Source organism: Macaca nemestrina, chromosome 13 (genome assembly GCF_043159975.1).
Source record: "Macaca nemestrina isolate mMacNem1 chromosome 13, mMacNem.hap1, whole genome shotgun sequence".
NCBI lineage: Eukaryota > Metazoa > Chordata > Mammalia > Primates > Cercopithecidae > Macaca > Macaca nemestrina.
In genome coordinates, this window is record NC_092137.1 from 20,758,733 (window position 1) to 20,776,242 (window position 17,510).

A 17,510-nucleotide genomic window follows, 5' to 3' on the forward strand; every position below is an offset into this window, starting at 1 on the left:
CAAGAACCTTTTACTCTAGAAGCCTGAAGCCTTCAACATTTGTTACATTCAACCCTGTTACCTTGTTTAAATTATCTACTGCTATATAACACAGCATCTCTAGACTTATGGTTTAAAATCACAATGATTTTGCTATCTCACAATTCTGTGGGTCAGGAATTCAAATAGGGCTCAGTTGGATGGTTCTTTTGCTCCAGTGGTGTGGGCTGGGGTCACTCATTTGGCTGCACTCAGTGGTGGATGGGCTGGGCTGAGATGGGCTGGAAGGCCCTAGAAGGTTTCACTCAGGCCTGGTGCCTCATGATCCTCCTAGTTAGCTTGGGCTTTCTCTCAGCCTTGTGGTCTCAGGGCAGTCGACCTTCTTACACAGCAGCTGGCTTCTGAGAGGGAGAAAATAGAAGCTCCCAGTCCTCTTAAGGCCTGGGCTTGAAGGTACCAGAAGTACATTACTTCCACCGTATCTTATTGGTGAAAGTAAGTCACATGCTCGGCCTAAATTTAAACGGGAAGGGAAACAGGTTTCATTTCTTGAAAGGAATGACAAAAAAATCTGTGGCCATCCGTAATCCTCCATGTATCTACCCCTTTCTTGACATTCTTGCTGTGTTCTTAGCTACTATGGTGTACTCTAGTCCAGATGAATGGTTTTCAAACTTTTTTTTTTTTTTACCTTAACTCACAGTAAGATATACATTTGACATTGTAATCTACGTTATCAACACACATACAAAGTGAAACAAAAGTTTCATAATACATGCCTTTACTGCAATATATTTTTATTCTACTCTATTTTACTCTATTTTATTATACATTGTTTAAAAACACTGTTTTATCGGTCACAAACATATGCTTCCATTCTCTGGGGAGGACTGTACTTCACAGCCTTATTGATGGCTGACTTGGTCATATGATTTGCTCTGTCCAATAAAATCTGAGGAGTGAAAATTTTCACTTCCAGGCAGAGGTTTTAAAATGTAGGTGTGGTTCACCATTCACTTTATATCCTCTGCCATGGGACTTGAATATTCCAGATAGAGGCTACTCTATCAATCTGGATTCTGGAGAAAGCTTGCATAGACAGATCTTCATAGGGGAAGCCTACCCTCAAAGGATTTGTATCATGAACAAGAAACAAACCTTTGTTGTTAAAAGCCACTGACATTGTGTTATTGTAGCACAGTCTACTCTCTCTTGACTGATCCACTGGTTGCAACCCACTGAAGTGATTTTGGGATCCATTAATGGATTGCAGCCAATAGTTTGGAAAATTATTGTATCTTCTGCCTCTTTCTATGACTTCCACCTCTTCCTCCTCCTGATGGCAGCAGCGGGCTGTCCACAGTGGGGAGGCATGGGCGGTGGCAGCAGGAGTGGCTACAGGAGCAGCAATGGCAGTGGTGGGTCCCCTGTGCTCCATGTCCCTGAGGCAGCTGACTGTGACGCCTGCTTTGGGGACCGGCCAGCAGCGCAGGGTTCCTGCGCCTCAGGAGGGGGCTCTGCACAGGGCTGCCCAGGGTTCTGTCACCGGGGTCTGCCCTGCATCAGGGTGACCATCAGGCCTGACACTCCTGGTGGCCAGGCCAGGGCCTGCAATCCACTCCTGGAGGTGCGCACTGGGCAGGGCCACAATCTGGGCAAGGGGGAGCTCCTGACTGCCCCTGAATGCCAGGGTCACTGGGGGAGCTCATGGAGATGTTGCCCCTACCGTGACACCGGCCTAGGCCCAGCAAGTACCTAGAGCCCCTGCCCCAAGCTGTGAGGGGGTGCAGCTGGGCTTCACGGAGCCACGAGAGCCAGAAGCAGGCAGCAGCCCAAGTAAGAGCTGTGGACCCATGCCTCTCTGTGCCCTTGGGGGCCTGGGAAGGCCCCCTTCCTGGCCCTTGAAGGCTTGGAGAGGCCTGTTCCCACTCCCTGGCCTCTTCCCGCTCCTGGCGCCCGCTCTGATCTTGGAGTAGGGTTGGGGCCAAGCCTGGGCACTGTCACAGCCCAGCTGGGTGTGTGTACACTTGAGGCAGCACTGACATGCCAGCTCCCTGCCACCTCAGCCCTCTCTGGATTTTGGGTGCTGACAAGCATGAGGGGAAATTGAGGAGGGGTGTTGAGGGTGGCTCGGCACTGGCCTGCAGATGCCCCTTGGCACAAGCAACCTGGGTGCCACAGATGCTGGCAGGAGGCAGATGGGCCACTGGGCAGAAGCGGGAGGGTCTCCGGTGAGGCCCCACCTGCAGGTCAGGGAGGGTCTGAAGGCTACAGGCCAGGCTGCCAGTCCCATGGACCAGAGTAGGGGACTTGTGGTGCCCTTTCTGGGCCTACCCATGGCTGCCCATGGACCAATCAGTGGGCACTTCCTCCTCTCTGAGGCCTGTAAAAGCCCTGGGCTCAGCCACAGCAGAGGACAGAGAGACAATGGGACGACCTGCTGCAGAATGGAGCTACTATCTCTACCAAGAGATTCAGACAAAGGGATGACCTGCCTGCACAGAGGAGCCACCTACTATAGGGCCTCTTCTCTGCTCAGAGCTGCAGGATGGGATGACCAGCTGCAGAGAGGAGCTACCCTTTCTGCTGATAGCTAAACACTTGTCAGGATGACCAGCTGCAGAGAGGAGCTACCCTCTCTGCTAGGAGCTGAACACTCATTGGGCTACATAGAAGAGCTGTCCACTGTGGGTCTTCTCTGAGCTGTTTTATTGCTCAGTAAAGCTCCTCTCTGTCTTGCTCACCCTCTGCTTGTCTGCAAACCTCATTCTTCCTTGTCGCAGGACAAGAACTCGGGACCTGAAGAGTGGCAAGGCTAAAAGAGCTGCTGTAACACAAACAGAGCCGAAACATGCCCCCTGCTCTCCATGTTGCGAGTGAAGAGAAGGAGAGAAAATCTGCAGCACTTCAGGGAGCCCAGACCTGCGAGCTCCCTGAGCCAGAGCTGTGACTCCCTCTTTGGGGCCCTGTGGTTCCTGGCATCTCTAAGCTTCTGGGTGCCACTGCATTCCCTGGTGCCACCGGGGAAGCTGCTTACAGTGTGCCTGGTCCAGCTGTGGCCTCACAGAGAGCTGGCACCCATGCTGGCACCTGAAGTTGCCTGCCCCATGGCAGCAGCCAGCATAACTGACTGTGCGGTGGCCAGACCCCACACTTGCTCACACACCCTCCTCATCACTCCACGCCTGACTCTATTCTCCCTTGGAGGCATAGGATCCAGGCCGGCAGCATGAGCTGAGCACAGCCTGTCAGGCAGAGTGGGTGGAACGAGCCCAGTGGGCCCGAGCAAAACTCAGGCAAAGGTGCCACCAACCACAAGTTTCTAGCCAGAACAGCAATACCCCAAAAATCCTGTAACACTCCTTTATGGCCAATGAAGTCATTCCGCCAATATACATCTATGACCTCTCTCTTTTCTCAGCAATCTCCCTGAGCAATTTTATCTCTTACACTCTCTTTATTATTTCTTACTTGGACTAGTAAACTTTCCTGTCACCTGGATGTTCACTTTTTATACTGCACTTTTTCTCTCTCCATCTCATTTTCCTTTTCCCTGAGAGATTATTTACCTGATGCATGACTGCTATCATCAGAGATCCTTCAGTGGCTTTCTGCCGTCCAGAAAATGAGTCCACACTCCCTAGCCCAGCTTTTTGTCCATCTCTATCAATCCCATGTCTGACTGATCCCTCCAGGCACACTCTGCTGCAACCCAGTCACACCACCCACTGCCCTCTCCCTGTGCCCAGTGATGAAAACCGTTTCTCTTCATGCTGTCCCCCTTGCCTAGAATGCACAGTACCCCCTAGTCACCATATCAAATCCTCTACTTCCAGATACAACTCATCCTTCAGTGGCCCTGAAGCTCGTCCAGGAAGCTTTTTCTGAGCTTCCCAGGTAGAAGACACCTCTCTCCATAAAACATTCAGAGCCTTACAGTACTGCCTCATTTTGCCTTCCATGTCTTGTCACTTGAATCTAGGGACAGGATTCTGACAAAATTTACTATGACAAATGAGTTATTTCCTATTCTTCTCCCTCCCTCCCGATTATCTCAACTGTCAAACACAGCTGACTGACATTATATGAATGCGTCTTACAAGCATGTCTTTGACAGCAGACATGAAGGCTCAGCAGAATAGTGTAAGTAAACCACAGTTTCAATAATCTCATTGTTGGAGAACACTGAAGCTATTTTTTCCTTAGTATGGATGAGGTATATTCCTGAATCAAAACATACATGATCTAACAAGCTATTCTAATTCTCCTAGTAAACTTTTGCAAGCTTCTCAGCTGTAGTTATATGTTGAGTCTCTAAAAGTTTGAGTATTTAAAATGCCCCAAAACATTCTTTTTGAGGATCTCAAAAGAAGAGAAAAAACAGCTGAGTGATAACAATGCCCACACATTTAATGCTATCAGTTTTACTCCTTTATCTATTTAGGACCTGTTCATTCCTACTGAAAAAAAATTATAATGTAGTTATTGGTTTTCTCTGCCTATAGCAAATTAGTAGCAATAAATTAGAAGTAGGGAAGAGAAGAGGTACTTAACACTGAGCGAGGAGATAGAAAAACTAACATAGACATACATGAAACATTTTTTTTTAATGAAAAAGCATTATCACCTAAGAAATTTCAGGACACAGGCACATTCCTTTTGATTACATTTTATTCTAGTACAACACTATCAAAATAATAGTGTTATTACCACTGCCCTTAAATCACTAAGAAAAAAATTCCTCTATACTCAATATGCATCGCTGAAGAAGGCAGATAAGTAAGTAATATACTTTAGACAAATTTTTATCCTGTTGGATAAAATAGTCTGGTACTTAAGAGAGTGAGTTTAAGTAATCTGGAAATTTCATTCAGAGAGAAGACAGTTTTGCCAACCAGACAGACAAAGGAAACTCTATGTTATTGTGCACAGGAAGGCCAAATAATATAAAAAATTAAGCTTATGAAGGATCTGATATCCCTGGAAGAGGAGAACATGTTATCATTAAAGGTTATATAAATTCTTAGAGGAAAATTAAAGTTATATTAATTGATGTTCACCCCAAGACTCAGTGAAGAATCGAGGGCTTTCACCTCAACTCCCAAACTTGAACTTTATGAAAAAGATTTACTGGCAAAATCAGGTGACACATTTTTAACATACAGACGGTTGATAAGAGAAAGAAGATTCTAGATAGTAGAGATAAAATTACTACTTTTTTGCTTCTGATTATCTCCCCCTACGGCAACACACAATCCTGAAATTGCTAGAGCATTTATGGGGTTTCCTACTCCTGGAGCACCAACACAATGAATCACACGAACCTAGCAGTTGTGTACAGTGCAGGGCACACTGTAATAGCTATAGTCTCTGCTATCATCCACAGGTTGGAGGAGCCATCAATACCTTCTTGGATTCTTTTTATACTCACAGCTAATATCAGTATGCTCCACCCCAGATTCAGGCAGAGCCAAGGCTGAATCCTGGCAAGGGACCTTTCTCTCACTTCCCATTGATAAAATGAAAGACGGGGCCAGATTGTCTCTAAAGCCTATCTCAGTTCTAAGATCCTACGAACCTAAAAACAATTATGTTTATTATTATAAGTCATGATAGCTACAATTTAACAGTCTTCCAATTACCTATTTACTCAAGTTTCCCTTTAAATTCCCTATACTGAGCATTACTTTAAAAATATATGAAGAATATCTCTAATTCTATGTGTGGAATTTGTTTAGATAAACAAATAATTTTAAATACTAGATTTTTTTAAAGCAGCAACTTTTTTTTAGTATATTAAAATACAGGTCAGACAATGTATCTGACATATACAATAAGTCTCTTAAAATGATTTAAGACCAAGTTGCCTATAATTAGTTATGAAAATATTGCAAAGAGCTGAACCAAAATAAAACTAAATAAGCCAGCTAGCTACTAAACTACACATATGTCCTCAAAATCTTACGAGAGTCAAATATTCCAGTAAAAAATAACAGAAGAGATGGAAACACAAGTTTCTTATTATCACACTTCATATGTTATAAAACATAATAGCTAACTTATTTTTGGCAAAATGATTAAGGATTGTAACATTCTGGCTTACACAAACATATTTGTCAAATGCATCTCAAATGGAGCATGTCATGCTAACTTCAGGCATGCAGCACTGCAGCGTCTTAGAGTAGCCCAGAGACACTGAAATTTCAACACTTTGGCAGGGATCACACCACCAATATTCACTGACCCAGGTGTTTAATGGGGGCTGGGGATGGGGTAGGGAATTTCAACAATGTAGTTAATTGAAACCAGATAAAGCTTCTGAATAATAATTTAAAAATCATACAGATGTTCACTGCCCCTCCCACCCCCCAAAAGAGGTGACCTTTTGGACAATTTATTGCACACATTATTTTCTAGCCTACGCCCTTTTTAAGAAGATAAAACACTGCTTCACATGTCTTTCTGAAAACTCTATAATCAGTTTGAGTTATGTCTCCACAAATAAAGTAGGTTAAGCTCAAGTTTCATCTTTGTTTCCCCTTTTCACCACTATTCCTGCAAAAGCAAGGACACCTGAAGGCAGGACAATAATTAGAAAGTTATGACGCTGAACAAGCTATAAGAAAGCGCACTAAATTTGAGATGCATTCTACTTCTTTCCCAACAGACATTGTGAGTATGAGCCCAAAAAGAGAGAAGGGTTCAAGACAATGTGTTGAACAATCGTTTTCAAATACACAAAAGAGAAACCACACATCACATGCAGAATAGATCCGGAGAAAACACAAAAACCATAGCAGATATGTGATTAAGTTAATAATAGCCTGTGATGAGCTCCGAAATGAATATTTTCTTGCCTATGTTTACAGAACAGTAATGCTATTATTTCAAATGTGCAAGTATCCTTTTTAATGTTCTTAAGGTGTTTAAGACACCCGGAACAACTAACAACAAATAATTATATTTCATGTCAGTTTGCTACATTTTATTTGACAGGTCCAAGTCACTGCCTATACCAGTAAATAAATGCAGTAATTTAATTTATGTACATCCTATGTCCATGTGCTTGACTGCACAACACACAAGTGAAATCCTAATTTTAGAGTGGTGGGGTACGCAGCTCTGACACAGTTCCCAATGACCTTCACCTCCTAGTATTCATGCCCTTGTGTAATTATCTCCCCTTGAGTGTGGGCTAGATGTAGTAACTTGATTCTAACAAGAATACAGGAAACGTGATGGGATGTCACTTTGTAACTGGGTTACAGCCTGTGACTTTCATCTGCTAGCAGCCTGTCTCCCTGGCTCTTCTTTCAGGCGTGCTCTAATGAAGTAAGCTAGACAGGCCGACATGTTAGAGAAGGTGGCCTCTACCCAACTGCCACCACTGAATGAAGGCCCTCTGTCTAACAACACTCAAGGAATGGGATCCTGTCAAAAACTACATGAGTGAGCCTGGATGCAGATCCATCTCAACTAAAGCCTTCAGATAAGACTGCAGCCCTGGAAGACATGTTGGTTAAAATCTTGGCAGAGACCCTGAAGCAGAGAACCCAGCTAAGCTGTGGCCAGACTTCTGACCAGAAACTATGAGTGAAGAAATGTATATTGTTTTACACTGCTAAATTTTGGGGCAATTTGATACACAGCAGTAGATACCTAATACAACAGTTAACCTAATGACTGAGACAATGACTAGAGTTATTTCCCTAATAATAATAATAGCTAATACTTATTTGGAACTTTAAAGTTCCAGATATCATTCCTGATGCTTTATATAATTCCTCACAAAAATCCTTTGAAGAACATATTATTATACCCATTTTATAAATGAGGAAACTGAGGTTGAGACTCAAAACTGAAGTAGAGACTTAATAACTTGTCTAAGATCAGACAGACTAAAAAAAAAAAAAAAAAAAAAAGACAATAAATATTGGAACCTAGGTGTCCTGGTTCTAGAGCCAGAACTTCACAGCAACTGTACAAGTAGAACCACTAAGAGGCAGGGCTGGACACCATAAAGATGGCAACCACATGACACAGTATGAGAGGAGACTTCAAAGGCACAAAAGACATTAGAAGCTGTGCAAAATGCTAAAAGCAAGAATAAAGCCTGCATTCTGATTAAGAGACCTTATTTAGGGGAAAAAGAAACCAACACAGTAGACAGTAATACAGAGAACAGAGTACAATCTTGAATTTATTGAATTCACACTTAGAAATGAAAAACACATTTTCTTATACCCAATAATAATTTAAAACCTCCATTTATTATTAAAAACCATAGCAAGGGAGGCTATAGCTGTACATTTCCCAAGGGCAATTATGAGTAAGAAGTAAGTAGGTGAAGCTGGTGAGAAAAGGAGCAAGTGCTTAGTGAGCTCTGAGACCCCACTGAAGATATTTTATCCCATGGAGTGAGAAACAGTCAAAATCCTAGCACAAAGTGGCCATGAAGCGATCATGTCCTATCTTGGCTTCAGATTACTAGGTTTATCAGCACTCCATGCTCCCACACCCCCTGAACTTAAACAAGACAGCAGGTATCACATCTATTGGTTTGACTGTCTCCTCAAGCAGACTACAGGCTCTCCTACTTCAAAGACTGTCTTACTCACTGGGATGTCCTCAAAACATAGCACAGGATCTGACACATGGAAAGGGCTTAATATATGTTTGTTGAATAAAGAAGAAATGAATTATCTTGTGAATTGCATCCATTCAGTGAGTTATTTCAATGGTATATGTCAGTGGAAGTACAATGTTTTGTTTGGTTTTATATCTCTTATAGTTCACTTGCTTTCCTGGGCACTTTAAATAGGTCTTTATGTCTCTAGCACCTCACTTAATATCTGGCACATAGTGGTACCCAATAAATATTTGCGAGTATTTGTGAGTATGTGTCTCAAAAAGGCCGCCAAGATACAGAACAGGTAAGGAGCTGGACGTATCACTTAATAAAGATGTAGTGCTGCATAAAGACAGCGTCTGCCTGTCAGTGATGATGATGACACATTTCTTCCTTCTGAAAAAGGCAAGAATATTTACAAAATACCTTCCCACAAAAGACAGATTCTTGTCTAGGTCTTACCTAGTGACTAATCTTAAATATTTCTTTATAAAAAACAGCAAATAATGTGTAACATAAGAACTCCAGATAACCCTAGATTCAAAGGCATTCTTTCAGAAACTTCCTATCTCCCTCAGCATTATTCTTTGAAACATTATGAACATACATTCACATAAGTCCATCATAATATGGAGATAAGGATAAAGGCAGCAAGCACATATCCCTCTCTCTGTTCTATTTATCAACCAAACAAGAGACAAAAGAACATAGGAAGGGTGAGGAGGATTTGTGCAGGCCCACAGTCCAGCACCCACAGTCACCTCTGGAGATGTACTTACCAGGAGCTCAGGGACTCGCTTCAGCATCTGAAGAGTGAAATAGCTGCCTATCGAATGGCCAATGAGCACAAGTTTCATGTCCTTTGGCACATGAGTTCTCAGGAAAGCTAGTTTGTGCTCTATTTGTCCATTAAGTCCATAGATGTCCTTAATTTCTTGAGCATTTGAATCTAAAAGCAAATTATGGGCATGTTTTCATTCAGTAAGTAAAAGTAATCACTGAAAAATGATCAAGAAAAAGATAACAATCATGATAAAAAGCAGTTACCATTTATCAAAGCCTACAGTGTGCCAGTGATAATATTAGGCATTCATTATATTAACCAATTTTCACAACAATTTTCGGAAGGAAACATTATAACGTTCACCTGATAGGTGAAAATCCCAATGCTCATAGATATTAGGTGACAGATTAACAGTCACAAACTTATTAAGTGGGAGAGGTGAGATTCAAATTCAGGTCTCCAAATCCTCAGAGCCCATGAACTTTCAATAATTCTGTGTATTACTGTTAGCTTAGGCCAGTGGTTCTCAAACTTGAGCATACATCAGAATCCCCTTGAAGTCTTGTTAAAACATATGGCTGGGCTCCACACCCCAGGGTTTCTGTTTCAGCAGGTCTAGGCTGGGGCCTGAGAAGCTGCATTTCCAAGTTTCCAGAGGATGTTGATGCACTAGGTCTCAGCATCACACATTGAGTACCAGCTGCTTAGGTTAATTTATATTACTAACAGACAACTAAGAAAGTCCATGATATGACTTAATTATTTTAGATAATCTTTATTTATTTAAGGAATCCAGATGGAAAAACTTAAGTAGAAATGTTAAAAACTGTCCCCCTTTTTTTTTTCTTTTATGCTTTAAGTTCTAGGGTACATGTGCACAACGTGCAGGTTTGTTACATATGTACACATGTGCCATGTTGGTGTGCTGCACCCATTAACTCATCATTTACATTAGGTGTATCTCCTAATGCTATCCCTACCCCCTACCCCCTCCCCACAATAGGACCCGGTGTGTGATGATTCCCTTCCTGTGTCCAAGTGATCTCATTGTTCAATTCCCACCTATGAGTGAGAACATGCGGTATTTGGTGTTCTGTTCTGGTAACAGTTTGCTGAGAATGATGGTTTCCAGCTGCATCCATGTCCCTACAAAGGACACGAACTCATCCTTTTTTATGGCTGCATAGTATTCCATGGTGTATATGTGCCACATTTTCTTAATCCAGTCTGTCACTGATGGACGTTTGGGTTGATTCCAAGTCTTTGCTACTGTGAATAGTGCCGCAATAAACATACGTGTGCATGTGTCTTTATAGCAGCATGACTTATAATCCTTTGGGTATATCCCCAGAAATGGGATGGCTGGGTCAAATGGAAAACTGTCCCTTTTAAATAACCAGCATAGTCCTGACCTGAAATATCCTCCCTCTCTGTCACAAATGAACTACTTTTCTAGGTTCTTCAAGACCTAATTAAAACTTTACCTAGCTAATCCTCAAGAAAAATTAATGAGCTCTCTTCTGTGCTTAATCAGTACCTCTTTTATTATAGCACTTTATCAAACTTGCATATTGTCTGTTTGTATGTTTATTTCCTCTCTTAGGCTGTGAGTTCCTTGAAGGCAAGGTCCATCTTTTCATCTGTGTCCTGTGACTAGTACACAGCAAATGTTATTGTTGAATGAAAATTGGAACTGACTAGATGATCTCTGAGGATGCTGGCCGCTCTAATATTCTATGAGTAGAATAGGTTTTCCCTATGAACATATATGTAACCCAATGACAGGGTGTAATATTTCAAAATATCATAAGACAGCCAACTGCTTCCTAAAATTTGAATGACTGAACACTGAATTTCTTGCTCTTATGACTTGCAAGGCATTGAGGGGAATTATAATCGGTATGGTTCATTCAAAAGGCACCCCAAACTCAGAAAAACTACTCTTCTGTTTTGTTTGTACAGGTTTTTGTTTGTTTGTTTTTAGTGCTTATCTCCACTTTTAGTCTAAGTCCTGTTTATCCTACAAACTTGAAACAAGCATTATCTCCTCTGAGAGACCTTTTTATGATTCATTATGTGAGGAGTAAAGTGGCTGTCTTTTCAGTTTCCACAACATCCCTGTTTATTTATCTCCCTATACTACTCCTAATTCACTCTTAGTTTACAATTCAGGTCTTGCTTAGCACTGCTCCCCAAAGTCCAGCATACAGTTATTGAAAAGCTTTTTCTTGACTCAATGAGGCTTACTTCCCTATTTCCATAGTACTATTAATCTCCCAGGTAAAACATGTTATGCTCTCACTCTTTTTCCCAGGTCAGCTTACAATTCATTCTCTACTTAACAAGAAAGTTAAGCATGAAACAGAACTGGGAAGACAGAGAATCTGGAACCTGACTTTGGTAGGACTTCTAATGGCTCCAAATCCACCTTTTCATGCATGAAATATTACATTTAGGTTTGAATAGTTCATACCCTGCTTCTCTAATCACTCTACCCAAAAGTGATCATATCATTCTTTCATATGAAAACACCACAATAATATTAATATTTGCGTCCCAAGTTCTTTTTCAAAATATGCAGCATTTGGAAATATCCAAGTTTTCCTTTTGTTGGGACAGTAGGTGCAGTACAAAGATAAACAGGCTCCGGAGATGAGATAAATCTGGGTTTAAATCTCAGCTCAGCATCTCCCTAACTGTGTGACTTGAGCAAATCCTTTAACCTAGGCTTCAGTTTCCTCATACACAAAATAGAGATAATAATGCTAGCTTCCAATGGCTGTTGTTTAAGTGCCTGGCATAAACAGATAAATAAAAGCTATGACTGCCATCATTTCAATTCCTGTTATTTAAGTCCTCCTTCAAATAATACCAAGAACATTTACATGGTTAGAGCAAAGAGAAAGAAGATGAATTAAATATTCTAAAATTTCATTGACATCATAAATAAGGTCCTAAAACATTGTATTTCAGATAAACTTTAAAGGACATTATAAATCAGAATATTTCAGAGGTAGATCTGGCTTTACCTCTGGGAACTACTCAGTAGATTTTCAAGAAGAACACACTACGAGTTAGTGTTTGCCGAAGTGGTAAGATTAATGGGGAAAGTACTTTCTAAAAATGAACAATGATTGAAAATTTTAATGTGCTATCTTTTAAAATTTATTTTTATTTATTTATTTTTGAGATGGAGTCTCACTCTGTTGCCCAGGCTGGAATGCAGTGGCACAATCTCAGCTCACTGCAACCTCTGCCTCCCGGGTTCAAACAATTCTCATGACTCCCAGGTAGCTCGGATTACAGACGCACACCACCAGGCCTGGTGAATTTTTGTAGAGATGAGGTTTCACCATGTTGGCCAGGCTGGTCTCAAACTCCTGACCTTAGGTGATCCACCCACCTTGGCCTCCCAAAGTGCTGAGATTACAGGTGTAAGCCATACTCCCAGCCTATCTTTTTTCATGTTACTAATAAATAAAATTCTAGATATTATTTTACTAGCAGAAAATGAAAGGTTAAAAGACTATATACTTGATTACATATTTTTATTCCTATTATTTTAATAGTAATATAATCTGAGAAAATGCTAGTAATTATTAACTTACTCTCCAAAAAATGCAGAAAAAATTACATTCAGTTGTATCGAAACCAGAAGAATGCTAATATGGAAATCATTAATACCATTCTTTCTATGAGGAAACTGTACTCCAAGTTATAATCAACGAAGCACATTTGGAACATAATCTGTTTCTAAATTGAGAACTGCCTGAGTTGGTGGATGACAATACAATCCACCATATTGTTACTAATAAATGGTCCTAAGGATCATATTGATAATTTTCTCTTAGAACCTAAGCCTATTTCTTAGACCCAACTCTATTAGATATCACTTCACAGCTCACCTATCGGTTCTACAGTTTATTTCAAAAGGTATACACAACTTGTTCTGAAATAGTAGAGAAATTAAATAAAATCAGTACTTCACATTAACTTTTTGTCTAATCGCTCAAATTTGCTGGTCCAGTCATTAAAGTTATTAAGCAGTCATTAAAAGTGCTTTCAATTTTAAATTCCCTTACAGCCTCAGAACACAGATAAATCTCATGATTATTATTTTCTTCATTTTACATGAACTGAATTGACTACTCTGACAGAAAACAGTGACTAATTGGCCCTTGGTATTATTGAAAGTACAGACATAAATAAAATATACTACCTTTGCCTTTCAGGAGATCATAATCTACTAAGAGGAAACAGACATAGATAAAAACGCAATTATTAAATGCCAAAGTTAAGTATCTCAAGCATTTGCTTGAGAAAAGAACAGGGTTTATTGGATCACAATAGAAGGGTAATGGCCCTTTGATTCATAAAAAGTACTGTACCTTTTCCCACTCTACCCAAGATAAATAACTAGAAGATATTCTTTATTACATGTATGTTACTATAAACGTATGCATTTAACTATGTATCTGAATCCAAGCAAAACAGTTTAAATTTAACTGCCATTCATATATATGGCTATATATTGAATAAAAATGTGTAAGTTCAACTATTTATTTTCATGCAAACAGCATTTATAGGTCATCTCTGACCATAGAACAGACAAGACTGGAGATTAGCACTACACATGCCTTTGGTAGGACTGAGTCTGCATACTGTAACTACATCTCACACCAGAATTTGCTCAGCTACTAAACTCTTCCATCCTGCCCCCAATCATTACTCCAAAGCTGTATCTTAATAACTTTAATTAAACAACCTACATGTAAAAATTCAAAGGCTAAAAATAATATTTCATATTTTAAAGAATTCTTTGATCAAGATGAAAATACAGTTTCCTTGTGATGCATGTTCTCACCCATAAGTGGAAGTTGACCATTGAGAACACACAGTCACAGAGAGGGGAACAACACATACTAGGGCCGTTGTGGGGTACGGGGTGAGGGGAGGGAACTTAGAGGATAGGTCAATAGGTAGAGCAAACCACCATGGCACATGTATAACTATGTAGTTAGAAGAAATTTAAAAAAAAAAAACAGTTTCCTCCTTAGGTAATTTTTTCAAATATATAAAAAATCATATGTTGTTCACCATGCTATACAAATATATATATATAAACTAAAAATATAAAAAGATACATGAAGTATTTACTCTAAATTCATGATAGAACTAGAGATGGGATACAAAGAACAAAACTTTTTCTGTATTGTTTTATTTCACTTATTTTGTTAACAAAAATATTTATGTAATTATGGCAATGTTAACTGTCAATTGTGAGTAATAGAATCTTTGATTGTTATACAACTGTGTTTTTCTATGTTTTAAAAAATTTCTCAAAATAAATTAAAAAAAAAAAGAATGCACTGACGTGCTGTTGTTCCTAGGTATCTTACTCCCATTTTGTAGGGAAAATCACCATTCATTCCTTTCTCACATGAATACAGAAGCCCCTAAGGATTTTATGGGTTCGTACTGATTATCAGTGAACTGGCTCAATGAGAACTGTGGTCCCTAATTCTGTATGCTTACCGAGTTCATCGATCCATAAGGCCTTCCTTTCAAAACTGTCCTGAGGTTACTAGGCTGAAGTGAGAGTACACTCTCATCAATCCCCAGCTCCCTCCCGAAGTATTCTGTCAGCTCCTTATATCTAAACACTGACACAACTCTGTTGGCTCTTAAAGTATGCATCACAGTGAGGGGATGGGAGATGATTATTCTATTTAACACTGCTATCTTATTTAGAAAACAAATTTTAAGATTTGTAAACCCCAAGCATATGTTTTATAAAATAATTTATTATTATTATTCTCCAAACAGAAGGTGAAAACCACAGTCATCAAATTATGTGTTCCACTTGACTAAAACCAATTATCTGCTAAGGACTTCAACAGTCCTTAGCAGGAAACAGAAGAGAGATTCAGCAAGGAGAACATAATGTTATAGACTTAGCAAACAATAAAAGCTAAACGCATAAAAAGTGTGTTACTTTTTATTGTAAAGTGCTATTTTGGAAACAGCCATGTTTCCATGGCTGTTACTTGGAAAAAGCTGTGAGTTCTGTGGCTATATGTGGTTATAGGGAAAGGTGAAGCATAAGGTTAAAAAGGAAAGTTGGGTCTAGATGAAGTAGGAAACTGAACTTCACACCAAGGAGTTTGGACTCGGTTCTGTGATCAATGGGAAGATACCTATAGATTGCCAAGAGAGGAGCGCACAATCTGGTCTGTGTTATGGATATTAACTGCAATGCTCACTCTCCCTACTTCTTCTGTCTGTCCTGGGACTCTAACAATTTGCTTGATTCCTAACTTCTTTCTCTTGCTCTGCACTTTGGCTTTTTGCTCTTCTGACCCACAGATTTACCTGCTTTCATTTCTAGGGACCGTGAGCCCTGAGAGTTGATTGATTGGTTGTTCCTGCCTTGCGCTCATCTAGTCATTCCATCTCACCTCCTTGTTGCCCTGCCACTCCCAGTCCTGGCAAGAGAGAAAGCTCCACTGGGTTTTCTCTCTTTCTTCCTAGTTGGGGGACTGCAGTGAGAGTAGTTTATTGTTTCTTTGGATAAGCATGACTCAAATTCATCGTTAGTTGCAAGATTGTGTAACTTTTTTGGTTATGTTTTTATCTGCTAAAACGAAACCAGCATGATTTCTAGCTTTCTTTTCGTACTTTCTAAACAATGACTTGAAATAGTTGATAATGAATTTCCCATCATGTATGCTGACTCTATAGCAAATCAAATCCAGAAAACAGTTTATACTCCTAACTCCTCAAATTTTCTTTTCACACTTTTTTTTCCCCCTCGAATCATCCCCTTCTGACATTGGTGAACATCTGTTCTTCCAATTGTATTCAACTTATGATTGTGCTAATGTGGTCCACTAGAATATTATTTCCAACTGTTCATAATTTCAACATGTGCTAATATGAAGCAAGACATACTTTCAACATTTGATGTGTGGTTATAGCTTATGCCCTTTTTCTCAATGATTACATATTTTTCACACTATATTTTGCATGCCAGAAAAGCAGTACCTTAGGACAATCTTGGACAGCAAATAATGTATCTGTGCTGCCTATCCAAAGCAACTATAGCATACATTTGCAAACATAATCTCCAATGTGTACGACAGATGAGAGCAGACCTGTTCTAGCTGAATGGGGGGCTGGTAAGGCCCAGAGCCCTACTTAGCCTTCACAGAACTTTTGAGTTACTCAGAATATAGAAAGTCACGAACCTAAAAGGTGGAGACTGGCAAGCAATTCTAACTCTTTGTATACCCCTGTAGCATGACAGTTAACAACCCAGTAGGTTGTCAATAAGTGCTTAATGATAGTGAGTTGCCCTTTCACCCTCTCCAGAAACCACAGCTTCCTTTGGCCCTACGGTGGCCCTTTGGGCTAATGCCTCTAGATGGCACTGTTCTCATTAGGTAGCAAAGAACCCAGGCTCTAATTACTAAGTTATTAACTCAATAGTACACAAGCAGGCCAAACAGAGATAGACATGTTCAAAGTAAAGTTATAAATAATAAGATGTCAATTTACAATAAGAATTAAAGCTGTTTCCTAAAAATTCAGACACATGACAGATATTTTCTACTGGTTTTCCTCATCAGTGTTTATTGGTGAACATCTAGGGCAGTGGTTCTGAAAATGTGGTCCCAGGACCAGCAGCATCAATATTACCTGGGAACTTGTTAGAAATGCAAATTCTCAGGTCCCACCCGAGATCTACTGAATCAACAACTCAGAAGGTAGCACCTGTGTTTTAATAAACCCTCCAGGTGATTTTGATGCATGCCAAAGTTTGAGAACACCTGATCAAGGGTGATCCTTTGAATCTGTTTTCAACTTTCAAAGTTGCCATTCACGTTCTCTTCAAATGTCTGTTTCTGTCTTTAGTATGACTTAAGATAGCTCACTTGATCATGACCATATCCTTTTAATGTGATGTTGAATTCAGTTTGCTGGTATTCTGTTGAGAATTTTTGCATGTATGTCCCTCAAGGATATTGATCTATACTTTTCTTGTTTTGTCCTTATTCAGCTTTGGTGAATTTGTTTAATTTCTTTAACAGATATAGTCTATTCAGATTATCTATTTTT

The 17,510-nt window shown here is 40.0% G+C and overlaps 1 protein-coding gene across 3 annotated transcripts in view; it reads right to left on the minus strand.

Moving 5' to 3' along the window:
• LOC105479862 (lipid droplet associated hydrolase) overlaps positions 1-17,510 on the minus strand; it is a 150,768-nt gene that overhangs the window by 96,674 nt on the left and 36,584 nt on the right. For all 3 annotated transcript variants that reach the window (XR_986134.3, XM_011738186.3, XM_011738187.3), the window contains one exon: positions 9,388-9,557. Coding sequence is in view for 2 of the 3 variants with exons in the window: in XM_011738186.3 (XP_011736488.2) it covers positions 9,388-9,557 (170 nt within the window). In the remaining variant the exon portion in view is untranslated. The remainder of the gene's footprint in view (positions 1-9,387; positions 9,558-17,510) is intronic.